Source organism: Maniola jurtina, chromosome 6 (genome assembly GCF_905333055.1).
Source record: "Maniola jurtina chromosome 6, ilManJurt1.1, whole genome shotgun sequence".
Classification (NCBI taxonomy): Eukaryota; Metazoa; Arthropoda; class Insecta; order Lepidoptera; family Nymphalidae; genus Maniola; species Maniola jurtina.
In genome coordinates, this window is record NC_060034.1 from 4,761,610 (window position 1) to 4,781,080 (window position 19,471).

Genomic DNA, 19,471 nt, shown 5'->3' on the forward strand with positions numbered 1-19,471 from the left:
ATTACATTACGTTAACGTCAAACTTTGACCGCCAATAAAAAGCAAAGTGGGTAGTACAAGTCAGTATCCTTAATTCCATAATTAAAGTTAAAGATATGGTCCAAAATTAACGAACCTTGACTCGCGCAAACCATTTTGTTTCTATTGACGATCAAAGTTTATCGATAACTGTATCATAACTTAACCGCCTGATTAAACTGGCTCTAATTATTCCCGTATAATCTACCTAATTAATAGGTAAGTATACCCACCTACTGATATTCCACAAGGTAGGTAGAGGTACCTATGACTGCGGTAAGTATCTACGTCATTCTCTATGTAATAGATTCACTAAAGGAGAAGTTTTAGAGGAAAATACGTTACGCGTCTTGATGCGCGTGAGGAATGGATTTTATACTCCCTAGTGGTAGAATTAAGGGATTTCCAAAAAGCCGCAACACGCCTCGAAAGCCTGTATCTTGTCCTAAGCTTTACGAGTAGCTCTGTGCCGAGAGAGATTTATTTCTCTGCCATTTTGTATTGATTAAGTAAATAACTAGATATTATTTTTAAGAAACAGCAAAGTAGGTACCTCTGACTCTCTGTTTTCATTTTTGTCTAGAATAGTCACAGAATAATAGAGTGATATTAGAATAATCATACAAAACACACACAGACAGAAAAACAATTTTAGTATACCTAATATTTCAGCGTGTATTAATACGATCGCAGTCGGGTTTTAGTTTTCAACTTTTGCCATGTATCAGTTATATTAAAGCTTTCAAGGTTCTTAACTTTGGCATCATCGATTTATAATCTTGGAAACTAATATCAAAACTCGATCTGTATTGTAATACCAAACATTTGCGTGTCCAAACTACGCTTGCCCTTAGCTTAACTTTCTCAGAAATGCGGGAGTAACATTCGATAATCCTAAAATATCTTTAATTGCACGATTAAGAACAAGATAAAACCGTAATTGCCTCAATAACTAAGCGAAAAGGTTTGACCAGCTTCGTGCCTATAATAACTGTCGTTACAGCTTGCGTGGTCAACGAAAGGCCTAAAGAAGGTAATAGAAACATAATATTGCTTAATAGTGGATTTAAGTAAAAAAATCCATTGACATGCGAAAGTAATATGGAAGAATGTTTGGTTTATTTTGCTGCAATAACAGGTCCCTAATGTTTTATGGATTATGGTAGTCACTTTTAATATAGATCGGCACTTTCAAGTCAAGAGTGAATAGGCATCTTATAGGCAAGCGTCCTCTAACTTATAGGCTGTATCATCACTTGCCAGCAGGTCTGATTTTAGCCAATCGCTAGTCTATAAATTAAAAAAATACTTGTATAGTAAAATTTAATCTTACTATACAAGTATTTGCTAATCATGGCTCTATATTATCCTCATGTTTAATTCATAGACAGTTCTTGTAACAAATATTGAGATGCCATGTTATATAACTCACAAGACCCTGTAAAGAGAAAGACGATGAATTGAATTTCGTAGAGAATCAGGACCATGTCCTAAATGGAACTACTTACATTTCAGGACATAAAATACCATTTTGACAGACTGATACAATCCTGCAAGCAAAGTTAACAAGACAAAGTGTTTCCAAGCAAAAATATATTTTAATACCCAATATTAAGCTCCGTCGTCATAAAGCTTTAATACCTGCACTATAGGTAACTCACGAAGTTGGTCGAGGCACAGAGTATCACAGTTCAAAATAGTGAATGGAGCTTCCGTATCCGCGATAGCGCTATCCGCGTACAACAAACTTTTTCCATCCCCAGAACAAACGCATTAGGGGATCCAGCATTCACGTCCGCGGGCGAAACGCGAAGGCGCGATAAACTCGCTGTGACATTGATTTATGTCTCCGTTTGTTTGTCCCGGTCGCCTCCGAAGTCCCGGTTCGTCCCAGCCACCGGTCGCGATAAGGATACAAATGCACGCTGCAAATTACCGGACCCAGTTTGCTGATACGCGTTTCCCGTACGAGTCTTCGGTCTTGGATTAATGTGGCGACGTGCAAACTTTGAAAATAAAGCAGTTCATCCTGAAAGATTAGTAGTTTTAGAGGAATGAAGGTATATTAAAAGTGGAGGGGAAAACTGATCGCGGAAGGGAATTACATATTCTAGCAGTTTGAATTAGAAACGAGGAGGCAAATCACTTCGTAGGGATCAGTGGAATTTCGACAGCGAAAACCATGCGAGTAACAGTGAAAACGTTTTTTTTAAAAACCGATATCTATTTATTACTACGCACATAATTATTCAAAAAATACATAGTTAGACTAATTGACCATCGGACTACCGAACATTCTCTAAAAATAAACCAGAATTAGTTGTATAATTATATTATATGTATAATTATGTTCCAGTTACAACCTCAGAATACAGAAGTCGTAACTACATTATTAAAACCAAAACGTAAGCTCGAAGCATGCATGAAAGTTATGAATTAAACAAAGGAATTACTGTTTTCGCCTGCACAGAGGGTAGTTCAAAAGCTAGTATTATTTCATTATGTTAATAAACAAGTTTAACTGCTCCGTAGTGGCACGTAACAGAAACCACGCTAGGCCATAAATAACTCACGTACAAATGAATTTCTTGAAAAGGTCGTTGAAATATGGCTTCACGTGTAGTCCAGTCACGCGACCACCCAAACTCTCATGCTTTATTTACTCATCGTATATTAAACTGAAAAGGTCATAGGAATCTAACTGTAATTATTGACTGGTGATTGAGGGCGTAGACATAATGAAGTACAGCCGTCAGAAACCAACATTAATTTACAGATGTAAATTGTAAGTAGTATATAAATACTAAAAACTGAAATAGACAAACACATTAACTAGGTAATTAATTAGTATTTAAAACAAAAATGTTTGCTGCATTTATTTTCAAACTAGCTGTGCCCGCGACTTCGTTCACGTGGAATAGTGACTTTTCGGGCAGCATGTACGTTAAAAATGTTCGCCGTGATTCTTTAAATTGACATAACTTTTTTATTTATAAACCGATTGACATGAAATAAACACTAAATGTTAAGTGAAGCTTACTACAATATAGTATTAGTGAAAACCGTATCTAAATCGAATAAGCCGTTTCTGATATTAGCGTGCACAAACACACAGACAAACAGACAAAAAAAAAATTAATTACAATTTCGGGTTCGGCATCGATATAATAACAACCCCTGCTACTTTTTTTTATATATTTCCATTGTACAGACACCACTTTTCTACAATTTTATTAAATGTATAGATGAATAGGTACCTTCCTTGGTAACTAAATAACTAGGTACTTATTTACTGGAACTAGGTATTTATTTGATCAAGTTAGATCTAGATCCAAACTCGAATCGAAAATTGAGATCATTGTATGGAGATTACAATATTGATGTGTAAGGATAATAATAAATTATTTTATTATTTCAAATTTGTTGTTTCCCAGTGCATTGCAAAGGCCTACCTTTCAATCTTCCATTTATCGCGGTCTATTGATGGCTAGGGCAATCTTTCATAAATGTAACAACGCCTTGTTCTGCCTCGACGTCTTTTTGTTTTTTTTTTCTGGCACCCAGCTTATTGCGGAATTTACCTATAATTTTTTGGACATGCGTATCACAGTGTCCAGCCTAGTCCCATTTTTGTAATAAGAATAAGGGTTAAAAAAAATTTTTTGGCTTTAAAATGTTAATCATTTTTAAGTATTAAGCATTTAAATAGACTCAAATCCGGGGCAGCATTTAGTTGTTAAACTTTAAATATCAAGCAAAATAAAAGTTCATAGACTGAATATAGGCTGTCGATGAACTTTTTATGAACAACAATGGACCAACCGCGGTAACATGACACAGCTCTCACATAAATTGCAGGCTTCAGCGCAAAATAATCACTTGACAAAATACTCGATACGCGCGATCCGCTCTGTCGGTTCTTGATATTACATGCACAAGCGATATGAAATGTGTTTCATGGTTTGTGAATAATTTATTATCGATTGACACCCGCCCGCGGTTTCATCCGTATTAAACAACGCCGCTCGAAATCATACGCCTCGATTCAATGTATTGTCTAGTGTGAATGTTTTAAACAAAGATGAACTAGTATAGTAGGTCCTATAACTGAAGGAAAAATAAATAAAATTGTTTTTTTGGTCTTCAAGTCTGAACTGTTGGCTTCGGCCAAAAGCTCAAACAACTCCATTAATATTTGTAACTCATTTATTACTTTATCATTCTATCTTACAATCTGACTACTCTTATCATTTATTAGTATTAAAATAAATTATCATTTCGTTGAACGTCTACTGAATCTATTCAATCTCAATGGGATCTCCGTACAAAAAAAAGGTGATCGATCTCATTTTAAAACTGAATCTATATAAATGAGTTAGAATATATGTAGTTGATTATTATACATCGTTCCTGCATTTTAAATATGACGTTAAGATGGTTTCGGACATATAAAAATATTGAGCTATTTTTTTTTTAAAGAATATTAGCCATGTTAAATGACTAATATATTCCCCTTTCCTCTCCAACTAAGCGTCAGGCTTGTGCTAGGAGTAGGTACGACAATAGTGCAACGGGCGGGGTTTGAACCGTCGACCTTTCGGTTTTCAGTCCACTCCTTTACCGGTTGAGCTATTGAGGTTATTTATATAGGTATATTATTGAGCTATTTTAGATAGAGAGGAGCCAACTTACAATGAAATTCTAAAAGCATGTCTGCGAATCACTCTCCAACCATTTTGTAAAAACACTTAGAGCAGAAAACACTGAACCATTTTCGCCTCATTGTTGATTCATTACTAAAGAACTTGTCTGGAAGTCTTGAAACATTGCCTACTCTAAAATGAGTAGGAAATTTACGTAACTACACCTATATTTAGCTGAAAGCTTCCAAATTTTCACCGGGGTTTCCGAGCCTTATTGGAGATAAACGCAAGGTTAATTAATATTTTAATAAATGGGCGTTCTGTTTTGGATGATAATGTACCTTTTTGGTCCGTTATTTTTGGCCATAATCTGACTTTCTTTTCAACTTTGCATCGTACAACTACCGTTTACTTTTTTAAGGTTAATAATTGCTTTGGTGGAAAAATTTAGCTTAATGAACGAAAGCTTTTAACTTCAAACTGGCTTCAGAGTTTCGTAAAAATAGAAGTTCACTGAAGAAAAATTCACCGTCCAGTGGGATTTTAATTCCAATTTTAGTTCACTTGATATAAGTTGAGACTTTTTACACTAGCAAATCTTAAAATGTAACAGAAGATGCTAGATGAATCTTAGAACTTTACATAAAATTGCTTATTTGAATATAATTACCTCACTATCCATATTATAAATGCGAAAATGTGTTTGTTTGTTGGTTTGTCTTTCAATAACGTCGCAATAGCAACAGATCGGCGTGATTCTTGTATGGATACAGTTAAAAAGCTGGAGAGTGGCATAGTCTACTCTTTATCACGGAAAGTCAAAGAGTTCCCACGGGATTCTAAAAATCTAAATCTGCACGGACGAAGTCGCGGGCATCAACTAGTAATATATAGATTAAATGGTCACTGGTTCACGAAAAAGAGTATGCAAAACGGTACATGGTTAGTTGACATTGATGAATGCGTTCGGCAGGCTGTTGTAAATGAAAATTTGGATTTTTAAATAAACTAGACACACAAAAAGGCTGAAAATGTGAGCGTCAGTTTACCAGGGTGATTTGCGAACAGAATTTCACGTTGACATCGCTTTTAGCAATATGTCTGATAGATAACGACGTAGGCAGCTCTTTCCACGTGACAAGGGTAAGGCGTGAATATCACATGACCTTCCAATTTGTATGATTAATTGGGTCTCTACGCAAGTTGAGGGATCAAGAAAGAAAAATGATATGAGATTTTTTAATTAAATAAACCATATAAGTATGTACGAAAACTTTAACTTATGTTGATAAAAAAGTAAGGGTAAGATAACAAGGAATTAAGAAGGTACTTAATTTATTCTGGTCAACAACTATTTCTTCCAAGTTCATCATCATTTCATATTTTGTAGTGTCCATAATATAATCAGTAAATATCAGATTTTTTTATTCAACTACAAATTAACCCTTGACGTGCCTTGACTGCGGTCTAACCTATGTAGTGGTAAGTGACGATGCAGTAAAGATTATTATTTTATTATTATTTGTATTAAGCTTTTTTTACTCTATACAGTTTTGGACAAAATAACCACTAGTATTTTATATAATATGTTCCTATTTTTTACTAGTTTCATTTATAAACATTCATATTCAGTTTGTTTCATGTACGAACCATGGAAAAGATTTTTTTACTTGCAATTTAATTTCAATTTATTTATTTTATGGAAACATACAGTACAATACTTACGTAATTTGCTACTAATTGGGTGATTAGCATAGTTATTATCTCTTTCATAGGGCAGTGAATAAAATACTCGCATAATCCTTCTCTGGCTAAGCCGACGTGCGAAATGGCGTTAATCTCTTATCAAAACACTCACTGTCCCATCCTCACGCCATTATGAATGTACAGAAGCGAGATTAAAATGAAGTAGACATTTTAAGATGATTTAGAGAACTAAATATTTTTGATTAGTGAATGCTGATGCTTTCATTAAATTAAATGAACTTAAGGTGGTCGAAAAAAATTCAAAGCAAATGTGAGAAGGAAAGACTTAATTAAATACATACTTATTCCTAAATAGTTTATTTTCATATTTTATTTTATATATTTAGTTGCAGAAAGAAAAGACATACCTACTTAGATTTGCATAAAACCAAACTACGCCGTTCTTATGATAAACTATGCAAATTAATAAAAACAGTTTGTTGCTTTTCTAATAGGTAGGTATAGCTTTAATTTTGTAGATGCAGCGAAATTTTTGTTGCTTTTCTAGGTATAGCTATAATTTTGCAGATGCAGCGATAATTATAATTATTCAAATAGATTTATTTTGACAAGAAGTATAGAATTACAGACCTTATAGACAGTCAAAATAAAAGGCATATGTATTATAATAAGTACCTAGGTACATACCTACTTGTACAAATTACGTTCTTCACTGAAAATATGCTCATTGCTACAATGCAGAGCTATCGCGTTTCTAATTACCAACAATGATATATTCGTGCATTAGGAATAAAGTGATTCATAACATAACAGCTACATACATATACATACTTAATCATACATACATTACATATTTAATAACAAATAATTCACATTATTCACGATAAATGGGATCTAAATTATAAGAATTATAGCCTCAATAGCACAACGGTTATAGGAGCGGACTGAATTCCGAAAGGTCGCCGGTTCAAACCCCAGCCGTTGCACTATTGTCGTACCCACTCCTAGCACAAGCTTTACGCTTAGTTGGAGGGGAAAGGGGAATGTTAGTCATGATTAAAATGGCTAATATTCTTTTTTTTTTTTAATTATAAGAAGAATGTGATACAGTACAACCACTTATAGTGATAAAAAGACGATTGCACTATCTAATTCAATGGTAGAAATAAAGAATAACGAATATAAAAATTAAATTAAAAATTTAAAAAACCCCCGACACATAAACCTCTAAAAAGTAAAAAAATAATAGGTAAATATGTATGGGCCCTTTAAGAATAGTATAAATAGTAAAGTTTTATCCAAGCGCTCGTTGCGCCAGGGGACCGCTACCTATCATAAACTATGAAAGTCATCTGTTGTAGAAAGAATAGTCTTTAGCGGTCCCCCGACGCAACGAGCGCTTGGATAAAACTTTACTATTTATACTATTCTTAAAGGGCCCATACATATTTACCTATTATTTTTTTACTTTTTAGAGGTTTATGTGTCGGGGGTTTTTTAAATTTTTAATTTAATTTTTATTTCACGCTTTTTAAACTTTATTCATAAATTACCGTTTATTTGTGCCATTCTAAAACCCAATTTCTATAATAATATAAATCCAATAAGGCAGCTAATATCTCTTCAAAAGTAACATCAATGTTATGTTAATTATACGTTCCATGAAATATTTTTGACCGAACATCACTAAATCAAGAATTATCTGAATGACTCACATAGTTTAACACGACCAAAACGAAATATCTGTTTCTAACATGTCGTTGCTTTAAAAATGTACCCATTTTACGTAGTCGTATAATAGTTCGCTTTTCAAGATATACCTACGATTAAATTGAAATCGACTTTCACCCGATGAAATAAGGAATAAAGTGGCGTGTATTTCATTTTGTTTGTTATTGCATGTCAAATTTTTATTTGACATAACTTTCAAAAACCGGTCAAGTGCGAGTCTGCCTCACACATGAAGAGTTCCGTACAAGTTTTTTTTTTTTATGTAATGACAATTCAGTTGTCGGATTTTTCTCTTTACTTGGGCCACAGGAGTAGAGTGCTTGGGCTATAAGATATTGCTACCTGCCTTTCACGATTCTACGTAAACGGGAAGTACGCAATTTATAAGTTTTGATTCTCTTGAAAGATGACACAAAGACAGACAACGAAGTGGTGAAGGAAAACACCGTCAGGAAACCTGCATGCTTGAGAGTTGGCCATAATGCTCCCTCAAAGGTGCGTGAGGTGTGCCAATACGTGCTTGGCCAGTGTGGTAGCTTTCCATTCTGAGAGGAGACTTGTGCTCAGTAGTGAGCCGGCGATGGGTTGATCCTAATGATGATGAATTTTAAACGTATTTTGTCAAAGTAAATAAGCTGAGTTCAAGCAGATAAAATAAAAAGAAGGTGCGCCTAATGCATCATCCAAACCTGCGCGACAAAGCGACTACGATGCGGGAACCTCAGCCGCGCGGAGGGTCATCGCCTCCTACGATATTTAATGGTGCCATGCACACCTACGCGACTACAACAGTCGAGGCTACCTACAACATCTTTTTTTTTCTACAGATACCTACTGAACCCTAAAAATAGTTTGACTATGGTTTGGGTTTGGGTTGATTGTTCGTGGCCTTTGGTTGACTGTTGGATATTATAATTGAATTGATGTTTTCTCGTTTAACTGTGATTATAATATTTTATAAATTAGAAACTCCGCGCCTACGATCCAAAGTATCGGAGTTTTCCGAAACATTATTTTCAAATAAATAATTATGTATCTAGGCAACGTCCATCTTGACAACTTGACATTTGCCAATTGACATAATATTATGAACCTCTGTTACAATAGTGAAAGATCCCAGGGCCACCAGCCGTCACGTATTTTCTGACGAACGAAATGTGGACGATTGAGTAGTGTTACTATGTACTAAGAACGCATGCCTACAGACCTGCTAGCTTGCTTAGATGGCCAATTTTCAGGTATCAGGTAATCAAGGTACATAAAAACATTACTTACCTCACGTAAATTCTCCAATTTTTTTAATTTTTAGCTGATTTTTTTAATATTAATAATTAATTGACATAAGTAAACTATAAGAGAGTGAGAGAGAAGTCAATATATCCTAATACATGTCTTACTCAGTCTCATGCGCGTAGATAATGATGCCCTCGCGCTCAAACCCACAGAGGCATTAAAATTGAATTTAGGGGATGATTGGCCCTCTGGATCGGTCTGTCTTCTTGTAAAAGGTTTTAAAATAGTTGTCTGGTGGACATATATAAAAATGGAGCATCAGAATTTACGTGCAGTTAAGTAATTACTTATTTTGGGAGCTTTAAAGCGTCTGCAAAGCAATACGGCCAACGCGGGAAGTATCTGGGAGTATTGGCGACATATTTTTAAGGATATTGCCTAAAATATACGTAAAAATCAGTTTGGCGAATTTACGTGAGGTAAGTAATGTTTTTATGTACCTTGATTATCAGATACCTGAAAATTGGCCGTCTAAGCAAGCTAGCACGTAGGCTAGGCATGCTTTCTTAGTACTTACTAACACTACTCAATCGTACATATTTCCTGTGTCAGAAAATACGTAACCTCTGGTGGTCCTGGGATAAAAGTAATAAGAAAACCAGAAAAGAGCTGATAACTTCCAAACGGCTGAACCATTTTTTTTGGATTATAGCTAAGAACACTCTCGATCAAGCCACCTTTCAAACAAAAAAAACTAAATTAAAATCGGTTCATTCGTTTAGGCGCTACGAGGCCACAGACAGATACACAGATACACAGATACACAGATACACAGACACACAGATACACAGATACACAGATACACACGTCAAACTTATAACACCCCTCTTTTTGGGTCGGGGGTTAAAAAGAGCAAAAAATAACGCTGTTGGACGTAGATCTTTTTATCCTCGCTTATTTTGTATTTTATAATACCGAACCTGAATGGCAGAGTCACGAACATTTTTACTATTCATTTGCTAATGGGTCCGAAGCTTTTCAAAACGACGTGTATGACATCTGAATATAAAATTGTCGTGCAATATTGCTATGTCTAGGGTTACTTTCATAAAATATTTTGTATGGCCATTGAAATGTGTTGACGTAAAAATATTACGTGTTGCTATCGAAAGTGTTCCTTGTTCCTTACTTTTTTGAGGCTTATTTTTAGTTAGACCCAAAAAGAGGGGTGTTATAAGTTAGACGTATGTATCTGAGTATCTGTCTGTGGCATCGTAGCTCCTAAACTAATGAACCGATTTTAATAAAGCTTTTTTTTTGTTTGAAAGGTGGCTTGATCGAGAGTGTTCTTAGCTATAATAATCCAAGAAAATCGGTTCAGCCGTTTGAAAGTTATCAGTTCTTTTCCAGTTACTGTAACCTTCACTTGTCGGGGGTGTTATAAATTAATTTACACTTATAATAATATTTGCCTGCATTGGTGTAGGAGGAATTTGCTGTAAATAAATCTAGATACAGCAGTTTACCGACTGTAGGTTCACGTCTTTTTACTTTTGTCATATTGACGTATTGGAAATTAATTCCTGTAGCCTAATTACTTCTGTCGTTTGGGCAAGCATAAATCCAGCTCGGATGGCGTTCATACTGAACTCGGATGAAACATTCATGGTGATTACGTCCATAAATTTTCACTTATTCGCGAAACGTGTTAACTGTAAATGCTTGATTTATCATCCTGAATAAATAGGTCGCTGGATTTTATTACTATCAATGAGATTTCTATGTTACAAGCATTAATTAATCTTCATCTAACTAATATGTACTTTATATAATAAGAAGTCTTATTAGTTTCTTCCTTCAATTTCTTTGGAAAGTTGCAACAATTAGAGAAATCCTGCATTAAATATAATGATACTTCTTTAAATATCAATTTTCTCTTTGGCACCGTTTATGAATATAAATTTACTACTGCATTAAGCATTACTAAGCATTTAAAAAATTTTATTGGCACTAAATTGTAGTTCGCAGTATTATACGTAATATTACTTAAACTAGCTTATACCCGCGACTTCGTTCGCGTGGATGTAGGTTTTTTAAAATTCCCGTGGGAAATCTTTGATTTTCCGGGATAAAAAGTAGCCTATGTGCTAATCCAGGGTATAATCTATCTCCATTCTAAATTTCAACCCAATCCGTCTAGTAGTTTTTGCGTGAAGGAGTAACAAACATACACACACACACACACACACACATACAAACTTTCTCCTTTATAATATTAGTGTGATAATAATAATTATTTACTAACATTTAACAAAACCGATAAAGCGCTATTTTCGCATTATAGAAACTTTATCGAACTCCAGAACAAAGACATTAAGGAATCCAGTGTTCATGCCCTCAGTCAAAATTCCAGGGCGCGAAAACTTTGAGAGACGTTGATTTATCTCTTGCAGATTGTTCGTCCCAGATGCTTTTAAACTCTAGGTGTGTCCTTGGTACCGGTTATAAATTAGAATACTCTTTAAATTTTCATACAAGACAAGTCTAAATTAAAAATTTATAACATCCCCGACAAGTGAAGGTTACAGTAACTAGAAAAGAGCTGATAACTTTCAAACGGCTGAACCGATTTTCTTGAATTATAGCTAAGAAAATTCTCGACCAAGCCACCTTTCAAACAAAAAAACTAAATTAAAATCGGTTCATTAGTTTAGGAGCTACGATGCCACAGACAGATACACACGTCAAACTTTATAACACTCCTCTTTTTGGGTCGAGGGTTAAAAATTAAGTTAACGCTCATTCACCTTCCAATATCGTCATCATAAATTAGCACTGGGTAAGATAGCAGTCAACGCAGAGATAATAAATAGTACGTACCAATGGTCAAGGGCTAACTTATTGATCGAATTAAAAAAACGCACTGAGGAACCCTAAGAATCCAGCGTTTCTGCACGCGAGCGAAACTCTCGTTAGGTTAGTAACAGTGATTTATGCTTCATATCGCTTGTCCTGGATACTATGAAAATCTCTGTTTATCCTTGGTGACGATAAGGATAGTTACAAATGCACACTGTAAATTACCAGACAAAGTTTGCTGTTAGCTGAAACTCTGTTTGTATATCTTAGGGGTCTCGCGTGGTTCTCTTATACAATATGCTGAAAAGGCAAAGCTTAGCTTAGCCGATGTTGCCTTTGCTTTGACTTGAAACTCATTATCGACGTGAGAACTTTGAAAGAGGAGCGTCAAAAGACTTAATTAATTATTTTCAGTAGTCAATTGTGTCAGCATTTTGTTTGATCCATTACATTATGGTTACCTTCTGTATATTTATTTAGATTATTCATAATTTATTAAATAACAATTTTTTAGGTTAGGTCTTAATATTTCGTGAAATTTGTATTCAATTCAATTTCATTAAAATGAAGTTCCACAATTTTAATTATTATTTTCGTAAACGTCAAAAACGTAGCGAATGGTGATGCGCTAATTTGAAAGAGTTAAACAGGGATCAAGAAGACCAAGCCACTAATATAATAAATAAATTTTAATTAACAACAACTTTAAAAACATTTAATTAAATTCGTGACAACATTAATTAATCTCGTCCACATGAAGCTGATTAATTAAACAATTCAGACAATCAACGGTTTTTGCTTCTATTTATTATGCATACAAATTCCTAAAGCTAATTAATTATTATGTTAATTAAATCCATATTAAACCCGTTACAGGTAGGTACGAGTATGTGTAAAAAGTTTAACATTTATTTCTTAGTTAGCTTTTTAGTTGTTTGAGTAATACAACGTAATTATGTGTGCCAACAACAAACTCTGTAAGTACTCCTGATAGATTAAGAATAGAATTAGGAATTTTTGGAAATGTTTTTTGGTTGGTGTGAAGTTCAAGATACGACAAGATCGCTTTCCAGCGTCGATATATTTATTCCGATCATTCATTAGGCACCAACGGAGAGGAGACCTTTGAAGATCCAAAAGATCTTGTAAACGTCTATTTGAATATCGTATATTTTGATTCGATTTGATATTTAAACGAACAGACGGACGGGGAGAGGTGGGGAAATACGTCTACATCAATTTTCAACCGAGTTTGCAAAAAATCAGGGGGAAGTATACATCCCTCTTACGTCCCCCGATCACAGATTGAGATGTTGCTTAAAAGCATAATCGATATTTTTAACAATGCTATGCTATTAGGGTGAGCGAGGTTATACGAAGGGGAGAGAGTACGTCATTTTGTCCAATTTATTTGCTGAGGTACCAGTATCATACATATTACATACCTACCATATCTATGTACATAATATGTTTATAGTATTCATACTGAAATCTTAGCTATACCTACATAGCTAAAACTTAAGCAAAATTTTCTGAAATAAGTATAAAAATTGCTACTTTCGTTATGACACGTAGGAATATGAGAAAAATTTTACTAACCGACTTGAAAAAGGAAGGTTCTCAATTCGTCAGAATCTTTTTTATATCAGGTGTCAACTTTTTCGTATTGTATTCAAGAATAGAGCGCCATTTATAATCGTAGCCACAAGGTGTTAGGATCTTTATAACAATAATATCTAGCAAATGCTTCTAGTCTTCAAAATCACCACTTGCCATCACGGTCAAGCATGAATTATTTTATACTGAGACAAAATAAAAGTAGTTACTCATAATAAAGATAGTAAGAGGACTTGAGACAGCTGCATAACAAAACTCCCGCATAAACTCCAAGCTTTCATTTATGATTAACGTCACTAAACAGTTACTTGATACATGTGATCCACTCTCACGGTTCTTAATATTTTATGCAAGAGCTATATGAAATTGGTTTCATGGTTAGTGAATAATTTATCTTGATTAACACCCGCTTGCGGTTATATTAGGCCTATGTACAGTCTCTAATAAATTTGCTAGATTTTTCTGATAACTAAGTACCTAAGTAATAGCTAATACTTTTAAGGGTTTGATAAAATAAGTTGGTACCTACCTACTTAATTGGATTGTACATAAATCTCTAAGATCAAACTAAACAGACATATCTATAATCCATGTTATCCTTTTCTTCAAGAGAACTTAGTGAAAAAGATAGCATTAGTTTTCGACCCTTAGTTCTGTAAAGTGAAGTGCTGTTGTAGGTATGGTGGCGCTCTTTGGGAAAGGCCTATATGCAGCAGTGGATGTCCAGTCTTTATTGATGATGGTGATGATGAATTCTGTATCTCTATAGGGACATTACATCACACTAAAACATAAAATAACACTATAATATAAAGGCGAAAGCGTGTGTGTGTGTGTTAGTCTTTCACGAAAAAACTATTGGGCGGATTTGACTGTGGAATGGAGATAGATTAACTTTGAATTAACACTGCTACTTTTTATCCCATAAAAATCCATGGTTATCACATATTATCCACGCGGACAAAGTCGTGGGGATCATCTAGTAATATTGTAAGCATCAATATCGTCGTCATTGATATATCTATAACTTAGAAAAGCTCGAATGTATTTTATTGATAGAAGAGAATAATGTTTCTACACACTAGAGTGACATCGAAATTCACAAAGCATACAAGTAATGTGATCCTCGTGTCAACCACAGTTTACAAACGAGACAGAGGACAGTCGTTCGACAAGAGTGCAACATAAAACTTATTATTTACTTGACGTTGATTGATGCCATCGGTGAGCCGATGCTAACGTCCCCAGACTTTTTGATCAAATACGAAATGTGTACCTCTAAAATTGAGCACGAACCTCGAATAAACCTTTTGAGTGAGAGATCCAGACTCCCAAATGAGTTTATTTAAAAAAACTATTTTAAAATAGGTGGAAAAGTATATTTTCGCTAAAGTTTTGTCATACTAGAAGGCCAACAGCTAGCCACTTACCGACAATAGAGATCGTTCGGTACGAAAACGTATCACCAATCATAGGTTTAATAAATTGCTATAATTACAAGTTCGTAGGCTTCTATTTCACTAAATATAAAGTGAAAACGCCCACTTTTAATGAAATAAACCAAGACCAAATTAATCTACGGTGATTTGCAAGCAGAGTTCGGTGATAAATTGCAAAAGATGTAACGCAAGCAGCTTTTTTTACAAATGACAAGGGTAAGGCAAAGTATCACAATATGACCTTCCAATTTATATGATTAATTGAGTTTTAGATAAAAAACATAAGAAAAAAAATGGGATAAAAGTGTGTTGGCCGGTTTCAAAAAGTGCGAGTTGTATAAAAATAGGAAAATATTTAATTTGTGTAATTTTGTTAGAAAAAGTACCTATTTAGATGAAATATTGGCCTAGGCAAGTTTAAAGGGCTTATAGGAAATAGCTATGAGCCCCTGAAGAACAATATGTGGATATTTTGAATTTAATAAAATAGTAAATCAAGCAGTAAGAGCTTATTAACAAAGTCTAGAATATAAGGGTACTATAAATGAACCTGGATTCCTGGATTTTTACCTATTATATAGAGATAAATCTTATATGAACCTTTTGAAGGAAGGGCGGCGTTAGGGCTTGCTCAATTCTGAAAACGCTTAATTTATAAAACTGCGCTGAATTGTAAAAAAAATGTAGGGCTGAATTATTTAACAACCGCTCAACCTCGTGCTGTCTGAGTGATAAATAAAACCAAATGTGAGTAAGAACGAACTTATAATGTTTTTAATGATATTAATAAGTTCTCTCTAGTTACTGTTATCGTAATGCAAATATTCCTATTCCTACATCCATAGCAATTAACTAAGAGAGTTGTTTACTGATCCTTTCAAATATAAAATAATTACAAATCAGCCTATTTACTAACGCTATAGAGAAATCTCAAACAAAAGCGATTCCTACTTCATTTAAATGTTAATGTTCGGAATGTAAACGATAGAACTCTTACAAAACTTGCTCCAATTCGAAGTCTTTACCCCTTTCATTAGGCATTAGGTTTGAAGATTTCCAAAGATTGATAGGAAAATTGGAATTGTTTGGAAGTTATATTTTGCCAAGTCACTTTTCATCGATCTTGACTAAAACGGAATAATTTTATCTATCTTCCTGATTTTGATGAATTGGGTGACTGGCCAAGATTTTTTGTTATTCAAATACTGTTAAAACTTCAAATTGTTTTCGTAGCGTTGAACCAATCTTTCTACTGTGCCCTGGTTCTCCCTGAAATAAACTGATAACCTGTATTTTGACACCTTTTCTTACTACAATAACTGTACAGTTTGATGTCGACTACAGTCACGATTTAATTTCATAGCGAATCACCTTTTAATTTGGCATGTAGCAATAACTATATTATAATGTTATCTTTTACTTCTTTATAAGATCGCAGTAAAAGGTTGTTCTGTAAACGATTTAATTCTTCTTTCTTATTCTTCTTTTAATTTCACTCTTGTGATAGGTATTCTTTCACACGTTTCTTTACAAAACACTATTCATAGTTAATTTGATTGCTAGAGCCGCACGTGGCATGTGGTATAATAAATTACGCCCTTTTTAACGCAGGGGCTGGCATTGCATAATTGCCGGATTAGCGATGGTTGATAACAGGGATTTGGATCATGCAACTGTTTTGTGTTTGAAACTGAGATGTTGTTTGTTTGTTTATAAGTAAAGTTTGTTGTATTATTACAAAATTAGTAGGTACATTTTTTGGTGCGAAGATTGTACTTGAAACTTTCTTCTTTTTGCTTTAATAGCAAGTTAATGGTGTGTCTTTTCACAGGAATTTATCAGATTTTGGTTGATGGAAAAGTCAGACCTTTGTAATTATTGTTTCATTACCGCTCTCAATATTGGTTTCAGTTTGTAGATTCATTAAATATTTATTTTTTCTGGATAGATAGATAAGTGGTTAAATACCTGCTTCAGACAACTTTAGTAAATGAAAGAAGTTTTTAATTTGTTTTAGTTAGATCATACAAGCTGATATAAGATTCATTGGAACCAAATAGCACTTGACAATTTTGATTTCAATCTTCTAGTGCCAAAACTGGGTTAAAAAATTCACAAAATATTTACAATCATATTACTTTTCACACAATTTCTTTAAGTGCTGTTAAGATTTCTGAGTAGATAAACTACAGAAACAAAACTTCACCACATTAGACTAATTATGAAGCACGCACAGAGTTTCTTCTAACAGGGGCATCCAACTTCTGAAGTCATTAAGTTTTATAGCACTTAGCCGCGCATCTCACCTTGTGTATTGGAGTTCCCCAAAAGTCGTTGAGGAAGATATTCGAGATGGGAGTCTGCGGTCTCAGATCTCTGTTCTCTTTTATGGCACTGATATCATCAAACACGAAGCCACAGTAAAGGCAGTTGTGGTAAACGACTATGCAAGCGAGGACAAGGACAGCCCCGAGGCCTCTCCGCGGGGCCTCAGGCAACTCTTCGGCGGCCTGAGTAGGCCCGGCCACTCTCCTCCGACTCCGACCAGTTCTAGTCCTCACAGCTGACACCACTCCGCCAAACCGACACACGCCACTCACTCGGTCCATCGTGAATCAAATCATCCTGAATGTATCAAAACACAACACTATACAAATCCCAGATCTTGTAAGCAAATACCATTTACGGCGAACCCGACCTGGAATGTCAGCGAACCACAATCACGAACGAAACTATAGGCTACACAAAATTTTAAGTAAATACGCGATTCGTACGAAGTAAATACTAATATTCTACAAAAAGCCGATATTACAACCCGTGTTTACAACACTCCCGGCGCACATGTCACTTTTTTTTAACGGAATCGTTTAATTTGACACATTTGTGGTATTTTGATTTATTGAACACGGACACACCCGTCCGCGAGGCAGATTCGCCGACGACTGCCGAAGTGAGACGAACGAATGCCGCGTCGAGTCACGTGACCAGTCGTTTTACTGCGGGTCGTTCGGAAACCACGCATGCGTTCCGGTGATCTTCGCTGGCGGCAAAATAAATATTACCATTCATTCAATATAGGTGCCTACCCTAACAAGTAGGTGAATCTGTATAGGTAAGCAAATGGGCTGGTACCTATGTCAGATAGGTAGGTAATGAAACAAAAAAAACATAACTGTCTGCAACATTTATGCGAGGTTGAAGTAAAACTTTTTTGCGGTTGCAAAAGTGAGGTACATATTACGATTAAATTAAAAAAAAAGCTGAATACCTACCTAATTTATGTTAGAATTTAATAGTTTCGAAAATGAGAAGTAGCTAAAAGCTGTATTTTGTACCTACATGTAAATATGGCACGTACTTGGTAGATATGTATTGTAGTTCTGTTTATTGTACTGAATCAATGAATTCTTGATACATTTATGCAGATACCTCGATAAAGATGGCGGCCTCTAAATTCAAAGCAGCTGTTCTATTTAGCGGCCATTTTAAATACAAGTTAAGTTTGCATTGCTTACGTCCGAACTCCGAAACAGAATTCGCACCTAAAGATTTTTTACTTAAAAAAATTACCATAAAAGTAAGTTATGCCACCGCAAAATAAATATTGTCAGTGAGTGGGTAAGTACCTAAAACGGAAAAATTATACAGTCCTTTTCATCATATCAGTTAAGTATAATTAAGTAATTTTATTGTTTTACCAACAACCACCTGTCAACAAGCAGCGATTACTTAATTCCCATCAATGATGATTACATTACCTACTTACTACTTAGGTATATATCGCAACTATGATTAGCCTACCTCCACACTAGGCGCAAGCTCGTGGGGTGGGCGATAGGGAGTTGAATGTTGATGACGACATTTCGCTCGGGTTAGGGAGCTTAGATATGAGCCAAGACTCAAAAGTCGAATGGAGATCGAGTTTATCGTATTCTGTCATATTTTTGTACCTACCTAGTTCGGAAACTTTTTCAATTTCGAATTTGGAACGCGTCTTGAGCAATCTTTTGAGTTTATACCTAGTAGGTACCTACTACGGCTTAGGTTATTCGGATTCAGTTTGAGGCGAATGGTGGTAAAAGCTTTTCGATGTAACGTCTTGCTTTTTAGACGCAAAGTTATAAGTGATCTGCTGTTTCCGTAAGTAGGATAAGTACTTACCAAGTACCTACTTATCTAACAAATTTTAAGTTTTAAATGGGTTTCGTATTTAAAAAGGACTTA

At 34.8% G+C, this 19,471-nt stretch overlaps 1 protein-coding gene across 1 annotated transcript in view; it reads right to left on the bottom strand.

Moving 5' to 3' along the window:
- LOC123866189 (protein O-mannosyl-transferase Tmtc3) overlaps positions 1-18,198 on the bottom strand; it is a 236,318-nt gene extending 218,120 nt beyond the window's left edge. Inside the window, exon 1 of the mRNA XM_045907590.1 lies at positions 17,554-18,198. Within this exon, the coding sequence (XP_045763546.1) occupies positions 17,554-17,856 (303 nt within the window). The 5' untranslated portion in view covers positions 17,857-18,198. The remainder of the gene's footprint in view (positions 1-17,553) is intronic.
- Positions 18,199-19,471: the final 1,273 nt, after the last annotated feature.